We start from the raw sequence: 17,914 nt of genomic DNA, 5'->3' as shown, positions 1-17,914 counted from the left end.
ACTGTAGTTCCACCTACCCAGCAGGAAGGTAAACAAACTTACTGTAAAAGAAAAGCCATGTTTATCAAGCTTTCACTGAGCTTAAAAATAAGCTAAGTAATGGATTTAAAAATACCCTCTGAATACTTAACTGATGATGTTTCAAGCTTCCCATCACCTGAGGAGCAAGGAGAACCAAACATCATGACCCTGTGGAGTATCGCTATTCCAGTTAAGATGGGAGGCACTCAACTGCTGTAGTGAGGGAATTAACATCAAACCCCTTATGGCTCTAGTCCTCAGTTGCAGTCTATCACATAAAATAAAGACAGATGACACAATCACCAGGTAAGTACTCTTCAAGATACCTTCCTCCGCTTGCTTCAGAAATACAAGAGAGTAATTCAGCCTGCGCCATCTGTGCTGGCTCTCCATTGCAAGAGAGGTCACAGCCTGTGTCCCTGTGATCGCCCTGCTCACAGCCCCTCTGCTCACTGGGAGGCGAGGGAAGCTCTGGCACTGAGGTCTGGCAGGCCACGCTGTACAGGAGACACTGCTGGCTAGACCATCCCTTTACCTGTACACCTTGAGTCATGGTCCACACAGAGAGGTTTTGTCTCTTGATGCACTTTAGATACAGCTGCAGCTATTTTTATTTTTTTTCGTATTTCCACAAGATATCTGCACAACTACAAAACTCCACCGTCATCAGAACGCCAAAGAGTATGCTTACATGGGAGCAAATTAAAGAAAAAAATGTTATTGAAAAAAGGAGAAAAAAAAGTTTCCTGAACTTTTTTCCATTTTATTCCTTTAATTGACAGTTACCCCAGGGCAGGTTTGTTTGTTTGTTTGTTACGTACATGATAAAGGTAATCATAACCATTTCATTTATGTTCACTGTATCATTTAATAATGGGAATGACAAGACTTATGAAGATACATTTTAAGTTTGCAAAGCAGTTTTGAGAAAAAAAAATGGATTAAGCAAAATTAAGAGTTATGTTTGTATGACAGAAATTGTTTCAAGAACATGCTATTAATTAAGCTGGTTGCCACAGAGTTGGTAGAGGCCAGACTGAGATCAATGTAACAAAACAATTCTGAATGGTTTCCTAAGAAGGGGGAGTGCAAAATCTTCATTTACACAAATCAATGCACTTGGTGATCTCAGCAATGTCACGATGAATGCTGAGCAGTTTTTGATGGGTTTACACTTAACTTTCAAATAATCACACACCATGCTGAAAAATGATCGGCATGTCTTCCATTTCGCTAAATGAGGGAGCAACTAAATGGCCTTTTATTTAGCAGCAGCTAAAATACTGGAATGTTCCAGCCAAAGACAAGGGTGAATTCAACTCAAGTGATGAAGAATACTTGGCTTTCTGAGGCACGGAAGAGAGAACACAAAAAGCATCTCGCACACACGATACAGTAATAAAATCACCAAGGCCATGGGGGGAAAAAAAAAAAGAAAAAGCAAGAAGGCAAGTTCTCAGACGCTAGTGCAGAGTGGAATGGCATCCTCTGAATGGAGAAGAAGGGAACCGTCTCTTTAACCTTATGAGGATTTTGAATATAGTATTTGTAAGAAAAACTATGTTTTTGCATCCACATTTCCACTTGACAATCTGATTCAGGCAAAAGGGGGAATGATACAGCCAAGGAACAGATAAAATTAGTCCCACTGACACACATGGCTGGTTATTTTCTCATCACTGAAATAACATGGATCAAATAATGATGGTTTTTGAAAAGTTCAGAAGTTTCTCTTAGGCTTCATTTGGTTCAGTTGCTCCACATTCTTCTGTCAATTCTCCATTGCACTGGCAATTTACAGTTTTCCTGTATCATTAAAGCCACTTCTTTTTTTACAAACCCTTACTGTACTAGGTTATTTTGCACAGAAGATTAGGTTTTCTTACTGGGCTGTTGTTCACTAGTCTGGCAGCTGACGGTTCATTCTGGCATTTCTGACCTGGGCCATGCCAGACCGGTGTTAGTTTACCTTCTGTGGCCGAGCACAGAAGCCCATACTGTGATACTGACAAAATACGGGGGCAGAGAAGTATTTGAGGTATGTATTTTGACATCTCCTTGTCCAGGTCTTTGAATCACACACCCATTCGCGGTTGCGTGTGGCTAAAAAGCCCAGCTAAAAGCCAGCAGCCCGTCAGCCTGAACTCCAGGGTGCCCAGCGGCGCGGCTACGGCTGTAAATAAGCCCGCCACGCCAGTTTTTACCTGGTGGCGAGCAGGCAGGGCGGTTATTTACACACATGAAGCCGGCAACACGCCTCACTACGACTAACGGCTCCCATCTGCCGCTCGGAGCCGCCGTTGAACGTGGCAGAAGGGGCGGGGCAGCGCGCAGCACCCCCTCCTTAACCCCCCCCTCCCGCCACCATCTTGTGTGGCAGGCAGGGGCGGGGCTCCGCCCGGGCGGCGGCCGCGGGAGACGTGGCAGCGCGTGGCGCTGGGCGGGGCTAGGGCGGGTGGGAGGGGGGAGTGTAGCAGCGCGCATGCGCCGCGCCGCGGGGGCTGCCGGGACTTGTAGGCGGCGGCGGCTGCGGCCCGGGTCCGTGCCTCGTCCCTGCCGGCGGGGCGCGGGGCGCGGGCTCCCCCCGAGGCCGCGCGGCGGCGGCGGGGGCCGGGCGGCGGGGGCCGGGCCCGCGGGGGGGGCGCGGGCAGCGCGGGGCCAGGGGGGCCGCGCTGGCAGCTGGAGGCCTGGAGGGAGGGGCCGCAGGGCTGGGCAGGGCCGGGCAGGGCCGGGCCGGGCGGCGGGGTCGCGGTCGCGCCGCTGCCGTCGCTGCCCCGCGCTCATCGGTGCCGGCTGCGGCGGTAGGGACGGGGCCGGGGCTGGGGCTGGGGACTGGGGGCGGGGGGGGCTGGTGCTGGCAGAACGGTGGCTGGGCGGCAGGACAATTTCCCAAGGATTAGAAAGGTTTTGGGAGAGTAAAAACGACCCATTTATACAGTGCTCAAAGTGGAACTGCCTATTACATGGTTGTTGTTGTTGTTGTTATTATTATTATTATTTATGAACTGCGATGTCCCTATCTGCAGTAGTCTCAAATTGGGGCCGGCCGCTGCTGGCATGCCCCGCGTTGTGTGCCGCCCTGTGAGGTGGTGGCAGGGCTGAGGCAGGCCGGGCTCTGACCGGTGATCAGTGAAGGCTTTTCCTCTTTATCTTGTAAGTGAGACCTTGATGCGGGTGTTTCGATTGCCATTGTCTATGCTACGAATATAAAATAACTATAGGAGAGTTCAGATCTTTCTTTTATTTTTTATTTTTTTTCGCCCCTTCGTTGCCTCTCCTTAGAGCAAGTCATTTAACACCAGGTGATTAAAATGGTGATCCCTGCGTGCCCTTCTTTTGGCTTCAGCGAGGCTTTGTGTGTCCTCTAGGACCTGTCTGCAGGTTCTGAAGGAAGTTTTATCTCTGTCTCTCTCTCCCTCTCTAAAATAGAATAAAGCAGCGTGAGGAATGTTTCAGATGAGACTTTAACTTCTCGTGTTGCAAGTATGTTGTCTTTTTTACCGGCATCAACTTCATCCTTAATGGGATGTCATTCATCTTTGTCACTTTCTTTATTGCTTGCCCCTTGGGCAGTCAGTCTGTTCTAATATTTTATTTTAAGTTCTTGGGCTTTTTTGCCCCTTGGGCTTCTATCCTCTTCAATGGAAGTATGTGCCTGTGACTCAGTTAATGCAACCTAGGATGTACCATTTTATTTGAAGTGGTGTTTGCTTTGGGTGTATGGCTCCAAACAGTTGATTTGCTCAGATAAATAAATAAATGGCTACTGCTTACTCTGGAAAGCTGTCAACTCTGTTTAGCCATTACTAGTGTGAGTAATCACACACAGTGTGTTTCTTTACTTTACTTTACTTACACTTTAAGTAAAATAGTTATACATATTGTGATTTAAAGATTAAAAGTTTAATAGTGTTTGGATTCGATATTCCAGCTGTACTTTTTTTTTTTTTTTTTTTTTTTTCCGTTTTAGACTCTGATTGGAGAACAGTTTTGTCCCCTAGAGCTCTTGAGTATATTGTGTGTTTTTTATTAGCAGGAGTATCTACTGAAATACAAGAAGGGGTTAATTAAGAATGACTGAAAATAAGACCTTAGTATAAACTCTGAAGTATGACTGATTTCTGGATAATGTGTTTTTATCCATGTGAAATCTGCTAATCTCCATTTGTGGGTAATCTTATCATTAACTGTCAATTTCTTATATTAGAGTAATAACCTGAAGAATGCTTTTGAAGTATGGTTATGTCATTAAGATTATTGCTGAAATATTAAAGTAAATGTAATCACTTCCTATTAAACTTAAGTCAAAAGATGATTAATTTCCCAGCTCAGCCTTTTAGTCTCTAAATCGAATGATTTAGTTCCTGCTTTTAACATCAGCTCCGTTCAAATTTTCAGTCAGAGCTTTAGCCTGTCTTTCCGTCAGCATACGCAGGCCTTGCATTTGGGAATTAGGTTAATGGCTGAGATTCATCTGGTGAGAATCAGTAAAATACAGTTACCAGTCAGCTAAGGACAGACCTTGCGGATATGGCACACTTTCCCTCTGTAATGCTGGGATTAAGTGTCTTCCCTAATGCATCCTATTAATACTGATAAAGATTTCTTTTAAACCAACCAAACAAACAAAAAAGATGGAAGCCTAACAAAAGTAATGTCTGTCCTTAAATGAGTTATTTTAAGGAAGGCTGGTCATTGGGAATGTAGGGAAGTTGTTGTTTTGTTTTGTTTTTCTGTATTTTCCTTTTCTGCATCACTTCTTTTGCTTTCATATAAGCATAAGTAAGGGTTTTCTTCCAATTAAAAATGTGGTGAGATTATCAAACTTGTGATATCAACTTCTGGTCAAAAATCGGTAGATGGCGGTACTGCTGTAATTTTCACCTACTTGTACGTACCGCAGTTTGCTTGTCTCAAGTTTTTCCTTTGTCTCTTCAGCTTAGTAATACACAGTGTTCCAGTTTGCAGGAAGGAATATAAAAGTCTGTGTATTTAAATTAACGTTTGAATTAATTTTTCCATCTATTTGTGTTGCATTACGTGGCTATATTTGCTTGAAAAATATTTGCTGATGATAAAGCAGCGACAGAGGACAGGGGAGAAGTAAAGAACGTAGTAAGTTGCACATTAGCATGTATTTTTGGCTAAACAGAATGGCTTGCAGATTTGCAGCATGGCTGGCTGTGATGAATAATATTTTGTAGAAAGTTAGATGGAATAAAAACTGTCTAGGTAAAAAGCAGAAAATCTCACTGTAGCTTTCTATAGACTTATATCCTTAAGAAATGAATCTTTATTTTCAGGGGCTACTCATTGTAAATTGGTTTTGTCTTGTCGTATAAATAATGACTTAAACATTTATTTTTATTTTTTAGACAGGCCAATTCAAGCAGTAGTTAAGGATTTGTAGGATTTACTGGGGAACTTCTGCCCAGCAGCTTCTCTCAGGGAAGTTGGAAATCCTCATTGGAAACTTTGAGGCCATTATTCTTGAAGTTTGTGGATTCGTTGTATTTTTTTTTTCCTGTTTCTTTTTTTTTTTTTTTTCCTGTTCTTACACATTTCTCATATAATGCTTGCTTCCCAATTTCTCATACATGTCTGTGTTCAGACAGGCCATTTAGATTCAAGTGCTAACCCATACATGCTGCAGAATTAGTTCTAATTACATGTCATGCTGGACTCTTTTGACATGATGAGCTATTATCTTCCAATTACATCTATTGTGTTTTTCCTTTCTTTTTGCAAACTCCCTTCTGTCCTGTCTTATCTTGTTTTATTTCATGTCTTATTTTTTTATTTAACCTTTTTTTTTGTTTGTTTAAATTGTTTCTCCATGCAGCACTTGTAAACTATGACTAGCTTATGTTGAAAATTCAGTGTTTAGAAAGCAGTTATTTGTGCATGCTGCCAGGTCAGGACTTGACAATGAATTTGACTGTTGCGTGACATTTCTCAATCTTGTGTTCTTCATAGCCAGAGCACAGTCTGTTTCCCTCTCAGAGCTGCAAAAGGATGTCTTGGGGCAGGGGGGAATCAGGGAGTAGGAGCTCATAGAAAACGTGAAGACATGTAAACTGAAAGGCAGAGGATTGGGTAGATGGAAAAATAAAAGAGTGAAAGTAATGAATTGGGAGGGGGAGGAAAATATTACAGGCTGCCCTGGCTGTGTGATTTGTGAAGGAATAAATAAATCTCTGCCTTTCCACCCAGAGGTGGGGAGAAGTCGCCTCTTCTCCAGCTATTGGCAAAAATCCCAATGGATTATAGTGGACAATACATGAAGGAGTATAGGATGTGTTAGGGTCAGGGGATAAATCTTGAGGCAGGCAGAAGGGAGGCAGAGCAGTGTACTTGTGACAGGGTACCAGCAGGAAGGCATCCAGCTTACTGTGGATGTGTACTGGTGGTGCACACGCAGGGCTGTGGGCCCTGGGGTAATGGGAACAAACCCCACTGCTGGCAGGGTTCCCCTCGTGAGCTGCTGTCTTTGGCCAGGCTGGGTTGGCAGATGGTTGGCTGTCCTGCAGTCTCCCCAGTGAGGGGAGAAAACGTGAAAACACCGATTTTTATTTTTTTTTTTTTTTTTTGTGTTTTGAGCCCCCTCTTTATTTTATTTCTGTTTCAGGAACTGACTTGCAATTTCTGACTTGCAAGCTGGGGGGTGCTGTAGCAGTTCTCTTATTTTAAAGGCAGTAGAAAAAAGCAACTACAGAGTCTATTTACATTACTGCTTATCCCTAGTTTTCCAGATGCCAGTTCAGGTTTCTTTTTTTCGTCAGCATCTTTTTTTGGCCCCACCTCCCTCCCCCTTCCTGCATCTCCAATGTCTGTCAGGCTTTGAAAAATGCTTTGTGTGGAGTTTTTGAGAAGTGGCCCTGTGGAACCTTTTTGGTCATTCTGCGTGGCCAGGGTGTTTAATGTTGGTATCAGCTGCATTCAGGGAGCAGATCAGCGGAGCCTCAATAAAATAAGATGTTTCTAGGAGGTTTGGGTCAGTGATTACTTCAGTTGCACAATGGAAAATTCTTCCTGGCTTTGCAGTGTATAATTGGATGAAGGATGACTTAGAAATGCTTTTACGGATGGAATGTAAACTCACGTAACCTGATTAAAAGACAGAAATCTTATCACTGCAAATTCCTCTGCGTAGTGAAGTTTAACGGGAGGCTGTGTGCAGTTCCTTTCTAAGGGACGATGAGATGGATGTGCTAACTCTGTAAGGACAGTCTGTGCCCCACCAGGCTGTTACTGACCCATCCATCCTGCCTAAAGCGAAGCTTTTAAATGGATTAAAGAGGTCCCCAGAAACTGAAGTCTTTCCATCATAAGAGTTTTCATGAAGAGTGCTGTCTGTATATTGTATACCATGTTTGCTTGCTGTCTGAGGCTGGGCGCATTTAATATTGAATCATTTATGCAAAGCCTAGTGGTTTGGCAATGGGTCTGGAATTTCTCCTCCCGTAAGATTTTGATGCTTTCATTGTTTTTTGAGTTATGCTATAAGCCTGACAGGACTAAAAGTTGCATCCTACTTTTTGGATCTTTCAGTTTGGTTATGAGTTAATTCTTTCCTCCACTTTAAACTTAGAGTTGTCTATGCATTTAAACAACAGTGGGATAGTGAGGATATTGTTTTTGGTTTATGTTTTTTTTGAGAATGGAAGAAATGTATTTTTGCAAGTGGAATTACTTTTATATACACGTGGGTATTCTTACTCAACACATTATCTATGCCTTTTCCTCTATAAATTGTTAAGGGAATAATCTGGCACTCCTCAGTAGCTGCTGACGTAATGGATATGGTGGAAAATGTTTGAGTGTCACAGTTTTTCATATGTATAATTATGTAGGGTTTTTATTTTATTAAAATTTCCTTAAGAAATGTTCCTTCAGGGTGTGATACAAATCCTTGGTGTGTAGCTTACGAGGCCTGGGAGGAGGCAGGGCTTTCTGTTTGCTGTCTCTGCACTGAAGAACGAAATTCTCCAGGTGTTTTTGAGTCTTGATTTTTATATATATATTTTTTTACCTCTCCTTTTCTTGTCCAAAGGCTTTACACATTAATTTTAAACTTTTAAATGAATGCATAGCTTTACTTCTTCAGTAGTGGTATATTTTGAAGGTTTACTTAAAAGTGTTACAAGATGAACTTGGTCTTCAAAACAAAAGCTGAATTTGTCATTTGTCTTTGTTTCTAACACTGTTACCAGACTAGTACGATACATGGGTTTTACAGGAATTGGCTGTACTGGAAGTCTTACTCAGTGTACTATTCATAACTTCTCGAGTTCATTTGATTTCCATGTAATTTTAGCCGTATTTGAACTAAATCCTGTCTGGTTTCATTTAGCTTTCTTGGGGCTTAATTCAGCTGGCCCAAAGTACTTCCTTAAGGTAGGCAAACTGCTGCTAGAAATTAGGTCACAGAGTCAGGAGCTTCTGGGCTGGTTCCCTGCCATGCTGATTTTATTGTTCATAGCGTTCAGCCAGGTGCTTTGGTCCAGGTGCGATGCTCAGCAGCATCTGCTGAAATTCCTAGGCCTGAGATGGCTACAACTTGTTCAGTGCTGTTTCTCTGCTGCCAGCAGGGGGAGGCTTTGGTCCTTAGTCTTGCCCTGGTCATGTTTTGCATCCTTTCCTGCTGTAGCTCTGAAAATTACAGGCCTTTGAATTGCTACCACTCAATAATGCAGCAAAATACTGCCTAGTAGATAGTTTTTTCTTACAATGGGATGAGGGGGTTGAGATGGGTAACTATGTCTGTAGTATTACTCATCTAAATACCATCAGTATGTATTAGACACAGTAAGATTTTTAGAAAGATGCTTGGTGTCTGACATTATTACAGTGCTAAAGATAAGGGTAAGGTGTAGGAGAAATGAAGCATACTAGATAATTACGTACTTGAGAGCAGACTTTTTTTTTTTTCCTAGAGTTGAGATTTCCCCATTCTGTTGGGTAATGTAAATCACTGTGTTGTGGCCCTCTCATTTTAATTTAAAATCTTTTGTTTTGTTGCTGAAATTATGCTTTTTATTTTTTTCTTATAGGATTTCATAGCTGAAGGAAAATGATGGAAGAGAGTGGAATAGAGACAACTCCACCTGGCACACCCCCACCAAGCACAGTGGGGGCTACTGCTGCCTCTGCTACACCTGTCTCATTAGGTACCGAAACTTATTTTGCAACTTGGTCACATTTGTTCATGTGTTCTGAAGCACAGCCATTCATTCAAAAATGTTGCAATTAGCATAATTACGGTGCTCTTCTCCAGACTAATTTGAAGGATTTAAATTGTTTCTTAATCATGGAAGTGTGCTTATCTGATGCACATTTGACACAGAATATTTTAAACTTTTTTTTATTCTTGAAGCTTTTTTTTATAAAGTTAAATGGATACACTTGTGTTTTTTAAGGATGTGGCCAACTATTAAGAAATAGCACCTTATGCTACAATGCACGGTTAGAAGATCGGCATAGAAGGAAGTTACAGTAGTAAACCTGAAAAGTAATCACTTTTTTAGTACTGTGGGTGGAAGTCAAAGCTATATGTGCACTTAATCTATTTTTTTAAAGGATCTGAACACCATATGCTAAATACCAAATATTTTGTTTTTCTGACACGTCTGGTATTTTGTGCAGTGGTCTCCAAAGTGCTGTGTGCTTACCCCATGAGGTGCACCAGACAATTCACTGGGGTGTGAGAAGAAAATGTTCAAACTTCTACTGACATTTATTTTTATCTAAAAAAATAAAGCAATTAAGTTCTTTGAGCATTTAATATATGCCTTGACACCCACCAACCTGAGTGAATAATCCAGTATGTCAGACAGTCAAGTTGTGTATGGTATATGAGGTGTCCTTCCAGAAGAGTGGGTGTTCCATAACACAGAGGGGTTGACAGTAGCAGCCTCACTTGTTATCTTGCTTTCAGTGTTTCAACACTGTGTGTCTGGTTTAGTGGAATTGTGGATTATATTACCTAGTTTAACTAAACTAACCCTCACAAAATGGGCAAGTGTTTTAGGAAGATTCCAGCACAGATTGAAGGTAATGCTAACAATGTGAACACAAGCAGGCAGCAAGGAAATGACAGAGGTGATGCTTCTGCACATTGTAAGAACTCTTTGTTAGCCACATTGTGAGGTAAAAACAATGACGATCTAGTCAGATCAGAGAAGAAATTGGCCAAAAAAGTTTCAAAATGTTCAAGACTATTTGAAATGCTGTTTTATATCTGCCACTGTCAGGGATGAACCTTACCCAAAGTTTATACTGTACCTTTTGATACTAGCTAGTGATAGCATGAAGCCAATATAATTAGCAAGACATTTAAAAGCTAAGCATCCAGAACATGAAGACTAAACGTTACATTTTTTTGGCAATATTCCAAGTCATATAGTAGTCAGTACAGTACCTTACTAAATTTCACTACAGTTAATACTAAAATTTTAGAAGCCTCTTTAGAGGCTTCTTTTTTTTTTAACAGTGAAAGACAAAAACCTATGTACCATTGGGGAAACATGTTCTTCCTGTGATGGTAAAAATGGCTGAAATAATACTTGGAAAACAATGCAGTGACAGCACATTGTCAGCAAATACTGTTGAAAGATGTATAGAAAACATTGCTGAAGATTTGAAAAAACAAACTATGCAGTGTGGGAGGTTTGCTATACACTTGGCTGAAAGTATGGGTGTTCCTAGCATGTCTCAGCTTGTGGTATTTGCTAGATTCTGTTTTAATAATGACGTACAAAAGCTATTTCATTGTGAACCACTAAAGGAGAGATGTGCTGTAGAAGACATATGCTCAACAGTAAATTACCTTTTTAGTAAAAACACAGCTTTATGGGACAACTGTATAAGAGTAACCACTGATAGAATGGCTGGACGCTTTGGCTGGAATTAAACAGATGCCAGTGTAAGGTTAGAGAGGTATCACCAAATGTGAAATTTATTCACTGCATTGTTCATGTCAAGCTATTGCAGCAAAGAAATTGGAGCTGGAACTGCAGAGTACTACTGGGTGTTATTGATATGGTTCGTTTTATAAAAACAGCCTTTAAATAGCAGAATATTTACAATAATTTGCAGTGAGATGAGGGTTGACCAGTGACATTTTTTTTGCATGATAGAGGGGTTTGCTGGTTATTTTGTGGCAAAGTGCTTAGAAGAGTTATTGAGCTTAAAGATGAGTTGCATGTTTTTCTGCTATGAAGAGACAACTTTTCTAAATTGTCTAACCTTTTCTGTAATGACAGTATCAGCATTGTGCTACCTAGCAGATACTTTCTAAAACTAATAGAAAAAAGTAATGTATCCCATAGAGGCAAAGGAGGCATTTTAACAGGCAATGAGAAAGTACACTTTTCATTAGAAACTCATGGTACGGACACAGCATTTTGAAAATAGCTGTTTGGGAAAGTTTCAATTATTATGTGATGCTTTTTCTGAAAAGTAATACAAGTGTATACCTTTGAAAACTCCTGTCTGTACACATAAATTTAGATGTAGAAGTTCCTGTCCTGTTTAAAAATCTTCAACAGAAAGAGTTTCTGTGGATTTTGAACTGATTTGTTAAAAAATATGAAAGTGTAACACTAGTTTGCTTTCTGATTAGCTTACATGAATTTACTATCTGAATTTCAAGAAAAATGCATTAAAGAATTAATGGATGGAATGGAAAAGAAGAATCATGATTTAGAAAGCACAGTGAATGATGCGATTCCTCCACTTGGATGTGGATCTTCGTGAGGTGTTTTTTCAGCTATGACAGTTAGTAAATCCAAGTGTCAGATTAAACTGAGCATAGAACCAAACCTTTTAATCACTATATGAAAGTGTTAGACCAAGACTTCAGAAAATAATGAGGCTTACTCAATCACACTGCTCACACTAAAGAAAAAGATAAAGTATTAAAAATAGAATTATATACTACATTAATACTTGGACTTGAGAGGAGGATCAAAGATCGGCAGAGAGTTGTAGCATCTCACTTAAAAAGACAGCATTAGAAAGGTGGGGTCGCTTAACCTAGCTCTGAGCTGCCTTCCAGCGCCTAAAGGGGGCCCACTGAAAGCTGGGGAAGGTCTCTTTACCAGGGAGCATAGTAAAAAGTAAAGCATTAAAGGCTTTATACCAAAATAGGCTAGATTTCGATTAGACATGAGGAAGAAATCCTTTACTGAGGGTGGAGAGACACTGGCACAGGTTGCCCGGAGAAGTGGATGCACCATCCCAGGAAGTGTTCAAGGCCAGGCTGGATGGGGCTTTGAGCAGCCTTACTTAACAGAAGGTTTCCCTGCTTATGGCAGGTGGGTTGAAGCAAGATAGTCTCTAAAGTTCCTTCCAACCCAAACTGTTCTGTGATTCTAATAGTTATTAATAGTATATTAATAATAAAAAGTGTTAGGGAGAGCAGAAAGGTGTTTGTATTACTACTAAAAAGTGTTCCAAAAAAATGCCATTCATCTTTATCTTATCCTTTTAAAATTTTGTTTTATAATGCACATAATATGCTGGTACAGTGCTACAAGAAAGTAATTTATAAATAAAGAAATGTGCATGTATTGGATGATGCTTGCTCAATTTTTTACTGAGAGGAGTGTATGAGATCAGTGCTTTAGTGTAATTCAACGCATCATTTGACTGTTGATCATGTTTAGGCTGAGGTGCATGAATTGCTTGAGCTGATCCAACAGTTCATTGCTATCAAAAAAAAAAAAGATCATTTTTGTTTTTCTAACTTACTTTTCTGGCTATCCTTGATTTAGTGGGCAAAACTGGCTTATCCAAGGATCATGTGGGGCCAGAATGAGACAGAGAAAGCATAGGGTTTATGGGACTAGATACCAAGGAATACAGGTCTGCCTGGTCAGTGTACCTTACAGATTGACACCTCTGAAGTAACTACCTTAGCCCTATATCTAACCTGAGTATACATTTGATTTTTCTTGAAGATGGACACTTCCTGCATCACCGTAACTCCTGTTGATTAAGCATTGACTTAGCTGGCTAGAAATTTCTGCAGCAGCCTTCAGCAGCTGTCCATTCAGTAGACAAATGTTGACTCATCTTTTTCTGTTCTCGGCTAAGGCAAATAGGGTAATGCAAGAAAAAGGGACGTGGATTACATGATACTGTCACAAAAAAATGAGTGGAATCAATGTTGTGTGCAAACTTAAGCAAAACTAACATTCCCTTTCAAGGGAAAAAAGCAGACTTGTTCAAAACTTGCTTTTGAAGTTATCTGACCAAATCTGTAACTGAATTTCTGAGGTTAAGGACTGATATTGCTAAAATACATTTTTTTCTCTCTCCTAGCTTTGTCCAGTCCCCTTGCTACACCAAGCATGTCATCTCCAGCATACTCACCAGCTATGCCAGCCGCAGTGTCTCCACTTCCTCCTCCTATGATGACTTCGGCTTCTCTTCCGTTTGTACCTTCCGCAGCAGTTTCTACTATTGCACCACCTTTAACTCCTGCCCCACCTCCTATTGCCCCTTCAGCTTTTAGTACCTCCCTGTCCCAGTTCTCTACACCTCCTCCATTAAGCTCTACAGCTGGCCCTGGTCTTTCTGCACCTCCCACTGGTCCACCTATTTCAGGATTTTCCATGTCTTCAACCTATGACATTACCAGAGGTCATGCTGGTCGAGCACCACAGAGCCCACTGATGCCGTCATTTTCTGCACCTCCGGTGACAGGTATCTTTTTTTAATTTTTTTATATGCTTTCATGTTTGTGAGACATGGAGCGCGTTGACCTCCTGGGTGGTGGTCTTTTTTATTCCCAACTCTGCTAGAGTCCTGCAAGTTTAAGTTCTTATCATTCCAGGTACAATTAATTAATGTAGCCGCGCTCAGAAGAATGGAGAGTAGCCTTTAAATACAGTCATGGTCTAGAACAGAGTCCCCTTTTATGGAGGTCTACTAGCGTCCAGGCTTGCAAAAAACTACTTGCGAGATGTGGGTTTTGTTAACTTGTGCAGAAGAATCAGACCGAATGTGGAGACCTATCTTTTGTTTAGGACAGAGAGTCAAGTAGAGACATGATATTTCCACAGTATGGTATGACATTGCAGGCTGTAATCTCATATTTTAGTTTTATTTTTTAATCTTTAATGAACTGCTCATCCCCTGACACCGGCTTCTATTTTCTTATTTCAAGTCACTAAATTGCATTAGGACAGCTAAAAATACATACCTTCCATGCAAGCAGTTTCTGTAGTTGCTTGCTCTACTGATGTCATTTTCTGCTAGTGGAATGGAAACTTGGCTGTTTACTTGCAATTGGGCCAGGCTTTTTCTGTTATTGGTGATATCTCTGTTAAGTGTTCTGTATTAGGAAAATGTTTAAAAAGACCTATCTGTTGGGCAATGTAAGATAAAAATAACTCTTGATTAAGGCCTGTGTTGGAAAATCTGTTAAAATAGACCTGAATAATGGGGTAAAGGTTCAGGCTAAAATTTTCTATTGTTTGAGTTTCTTTTTGTTTTCCTTAAAAATATGTAAAGCTTTTCATTTGTTTGCTCCTTTTTCTATTGCTACTAATTTCCAGCACCCAGGGTTAGAAATTTTCCTACCTCTCTTTTTATTATGTATGAGAACATTCCTATCTTTATATGCAGAGAGCAACACCCATTCCTCTTTTTCCTCAACTGAGTGCATATTATTAAAATTTGAATACAATTAAAAGCACCACTATTGAACTAAGCTCTAATAAAAAAAAAACATTGTTTAATTTTACACATAATGTACAGGCAGTCTCAGTTCTATTAGTAGACATTGTTGAACTCATTTACAGTAGTTATATCTGCTAACCTTTAACAAGCAGAATTGTTCTGGGGCCATCAAGAAACGAAACAAAACAGCCCAGTATTCTTAAATTCTTCCTGCTCATTTTCCTGTTAAACAATGCATGTTGCTACAGTATAACAAATTAAGTGCAGTAGAATAAATGAACGCTTGTGTTTTATTTCTCCCTTTTACAAGGTGTTTTGGCAGATCCTATTACTCAACAAGCATCTTTCTCATCCCCTTTGGCTTCTGGAACTGGAAGTGGTTCTGCAATCACTTTTCCTGAGGAGCATGAAGACCCCAGAGTGTCTACTACTCAGGGTGGAGCACCTGCTGGAGGACTGTGGGGGTTTATAAAAGTAAGGTTTTTTTCTCTTGTTACCTTTCACAAGAAGTTATGACTTCTTACTGACTGCAGTAGGACAAACCTTATTTTTTAAATGCATGTTAGTATGAATCCCATCTTTCCTCAGGTGTCATGTGAAAGGTGGCCATTTTTAGTTGTGATGTTTGTTGAAGCTAATGCTTTTTCTCTTCCTCTGCATAGAAGAGGAAGGACTACACAAATGCAGGTGTTCTAGATTAATTTTAGTTTTTGTGACAGGAAGACTTGCCTAACAGGTTCTGTCACCCATTCTTAAATTAGGTGACATTTTAGAAAATCCTTAAGACTTGAAAGCTGCTTTGTACTTCATAGCAATTGGATACCGAACAAAATGATAATGTTTTACCTCGACAAAATTTATTTTTTTAACATTTCCTTATGAAGTGAATTTGGTTTCTTTGGGATGCAAGTCCTGCCTGTTCTGTAACAGATAAGTCTCTTCAAGGGGAGAACAATAAAATCTCTACCACCTAAGAAAAGTTTACCTGAGAAATGCCTAAGATATCTTGTACGATTTTTCTGTTCTACTGAAAAGTGTGAAATGTATACTGAAGAGTAGCTGCTCTTGGAGCAGTCTCACAATCCCGAGGAAATAGCAAGCAGCATCCACAAGTAGAATTTATTAGTCTGTAACCTTTCTGAAGCTTTGGAAAATGCTACGTATAAGTAGCTTTGTGTAGATTGTTGCAAAATCCAAGGGCTGTTAATAAATGCTAAACCCCATCCTCAAGAGCAGCACCATCTTCTTTGCTGGTTTATGCCAAACCTGAAGGAAAGATTGAGGGGACTAAAGTCGTGATGGGAATGTAGAGTCTTGGAGGGACTTTCAAGCTCTTTTGAATGTGAAAAGCTGGGAGAAAAAGTTGTGACATGGCAAACTCTACCAGCAAGGAATATACATCTTGACAGTGAAACAGCTTTGAAGCGCCAGATTAAACCTCCATCACTACAGTGAGAGCAGCGTGTTGTGCTGCCCTTTTCAGGAAGATATGTCTTCTCATGGTTATGAAAATACATGGTTTTTCTTCCCTTAAATAATAATGTCCTTCTCTCAGTCATTATGTTTCTTTTTGTATTTGCAGTAGATGGTAATGTTCCAGAGAATGTTGTTCTTGTGGCGTGGTTTTGTAGCCATTTTGAAAGTACGAGAGCTTGCAGTTGCAAATTATCAGAAAAGCCAATCTCATCCCCATTACTGGTGCCTTTATAGCAGGAAGGTTCAAAAGGTGTCCTGTTTCCATTTTTGGAGAAAATCACTATCTGACATCAATAATAAAAACTAAACCTTTATTGACATATTAAGTGTTCTGTGTGGTCCATGTGCTCAGTGGCCTCTTTTTGAGGACTTTTTAGGTCAGAGAACAAGGAATCATTAATTACAATGAAGCCATCAAGTTCTTGATGTTTGTCCGCATACATCAGACTTTGTTTTCTGAAGATGAGCCGGAATCTAGGAGACAAACTGGTAATTACTGTAGAAATGCATCCTGGATTCCTGTTGAAGAACTAAAATAGTAGTTGGAGTAGTTACCTTATTTTTATTCTAGATATAGTCTGAACTACTTTTTTCTCAGGTGTTCTTAAGATAGATGTTTATACCTTTCTTCTAGATTCCCTTCAAGTTAGGTAATACTCAAGATTGTGACAATCTAAGATTGACAAGTTTATGGTCTAGAATTGAGTGAGACTGCTTCAGTTCCCTGAATCTGTCAAAGGTGGCCAAGGAGCGTTATAGATATATTCCAAAATTGATTCCATGTGTCAGAAGCAAAGTTGGACACTAAAGCAGTCTTTGCACCTCATGGCCTGAGTATTTGACTGGTTGAAAAAAGAGGACATCAATACCTAAATTTTCAACAGATGTGTATTTGCAGTCTTCCAAAGTTGAAGATTCCCCATCTGTTTGGATTTATGTTGACTTAGCAATGACTTGGTAGAAATTCCAAATCTAACTACGTTATGGTTCATAGTGTTGTGAACCTTAGTGTTTTGCACTGATAGAAAAAATGTAGATTATTTCTCCCTGCTTTGTGACAGGCCAGTGACCGTAAGGCAGTGTGCAAAGGCAGAAGCAGCAGTTTCTTGCACTTCATGAATTTGATTACCTGCAGGAGAAGTGTATTAGTTATTAGTTAGGAAGCCAAGATGGAAGTGATTGGAGAAGTACTGCTTGACTCCAGAACTGGAACTTCCTACTGGCAGCATTTCTGAGAATCTTATTCCCTCAGGTCTCTTCTTCTTCTTCGTCACTTGAAGCAGACAAACCTCAAATTTTGAGAGAACTGAAGAAGGAATATTACTAGAACTGAAGAAGGAATATTACTGGCCTGCTCATGACAGCATCCTGTGGATATATGAGAAATCACAATAACTTACGTATTACTGAGTGATGCTACCATTCAGAAAAGTGTCTGGGGTTGTATGCATGGGAAAGAAGAGGCTACAATGGGCTCTGCCTTGAAAAAGTTTCATTATATTAGCATTAGAAATTGTTCTATTTCCTTTACCAAATTCTATACGCAGGCTTAGTGCTCTCCACGGTGATGGGAAGAGTACCTGAACTCAGCAGTGAGCTATTTCAATGTGAGGTGTGGGTAAAACAATCCTTATTAGTATCTATACGATATCTCAGGAGATGTAGGATTGTGGCTTTTTGCCTTTGTTAAGTTTGCAACAAAGAAATAGAAAGCATTTGTATTTGTGGA

The 17,914-nt window shown here is 40.2% G+C and overlaps 1 protein-coding gene across 6 annotated transcripts in view; it reads left to right on the top strand.

Moving 5' to 3' along the window:
* The first annotated feature begins 2,518 nt into the window (after nucleotides 1-2,518).
* The window catches only part of PRRC1 (proline rich coiled-coil 1), a 31,125-nt gene continuing 15,729 nt past the window's right edge, over nucleotides 2,519-17,914 (top strand). Inside the window, exons 1-6 of one of the 6 annotated variants that reach the window (XM_084502996.1) lie at nucleotides 2,890-3,174; nucleotides 3,304-3,323; nucleotides 3,451-3,504; nucleotides 9,075-9,191; nucleotides 13,348-13,731; nucleotides 15,020-15,183. In XM_084502996.1, coding sequence (XP_084359122.1) covers nucleotides 9,095-9,191; nucleotides 13,348-13,731; nucleotides 15,020-15,183 — 645 coding nt within the window. In that variant the 5' untranslated portion in view covers nucleotides 2,890-3,174; nucleotides 3,304-3,323; nucleotides 3,451-3,504; nucleotides 9,075-9,094. Of the gene's footprint in view, nucleotides 2,560-2,751; nucleotides 2,823-2,889; nucleotides 3,175-3,303; nucleotides 3,324-3,370; nucleotides 3,505-9,074; nucleotides 9,192-13,347; nucleotides 13,732-15,019; nucleotides 15,184-17,914 lie in introns of those variants that run through there. The other 5 variants (XM_084502998.1, XM_084502999.1, XM_084502994.1 and 2 more) reach the window with 5 other exon arrangements.

This window comes from Aythya ferina (assembly GCF_964211825.1).
Source record: "Aythya ferina genome assembly, chromosome: Z".
Classification (NCBI taxonomy): Eukaryota; Metazoa; Chordata; class Aves; order Anseriformes; family Anatidae; genus Aythya; species Aythya ferina.
The sequence above is the reverse complement of the archived record's forward strand: the minus strand, read 5'-3'. Positions and strand labels throughout refer to the sequence as shown.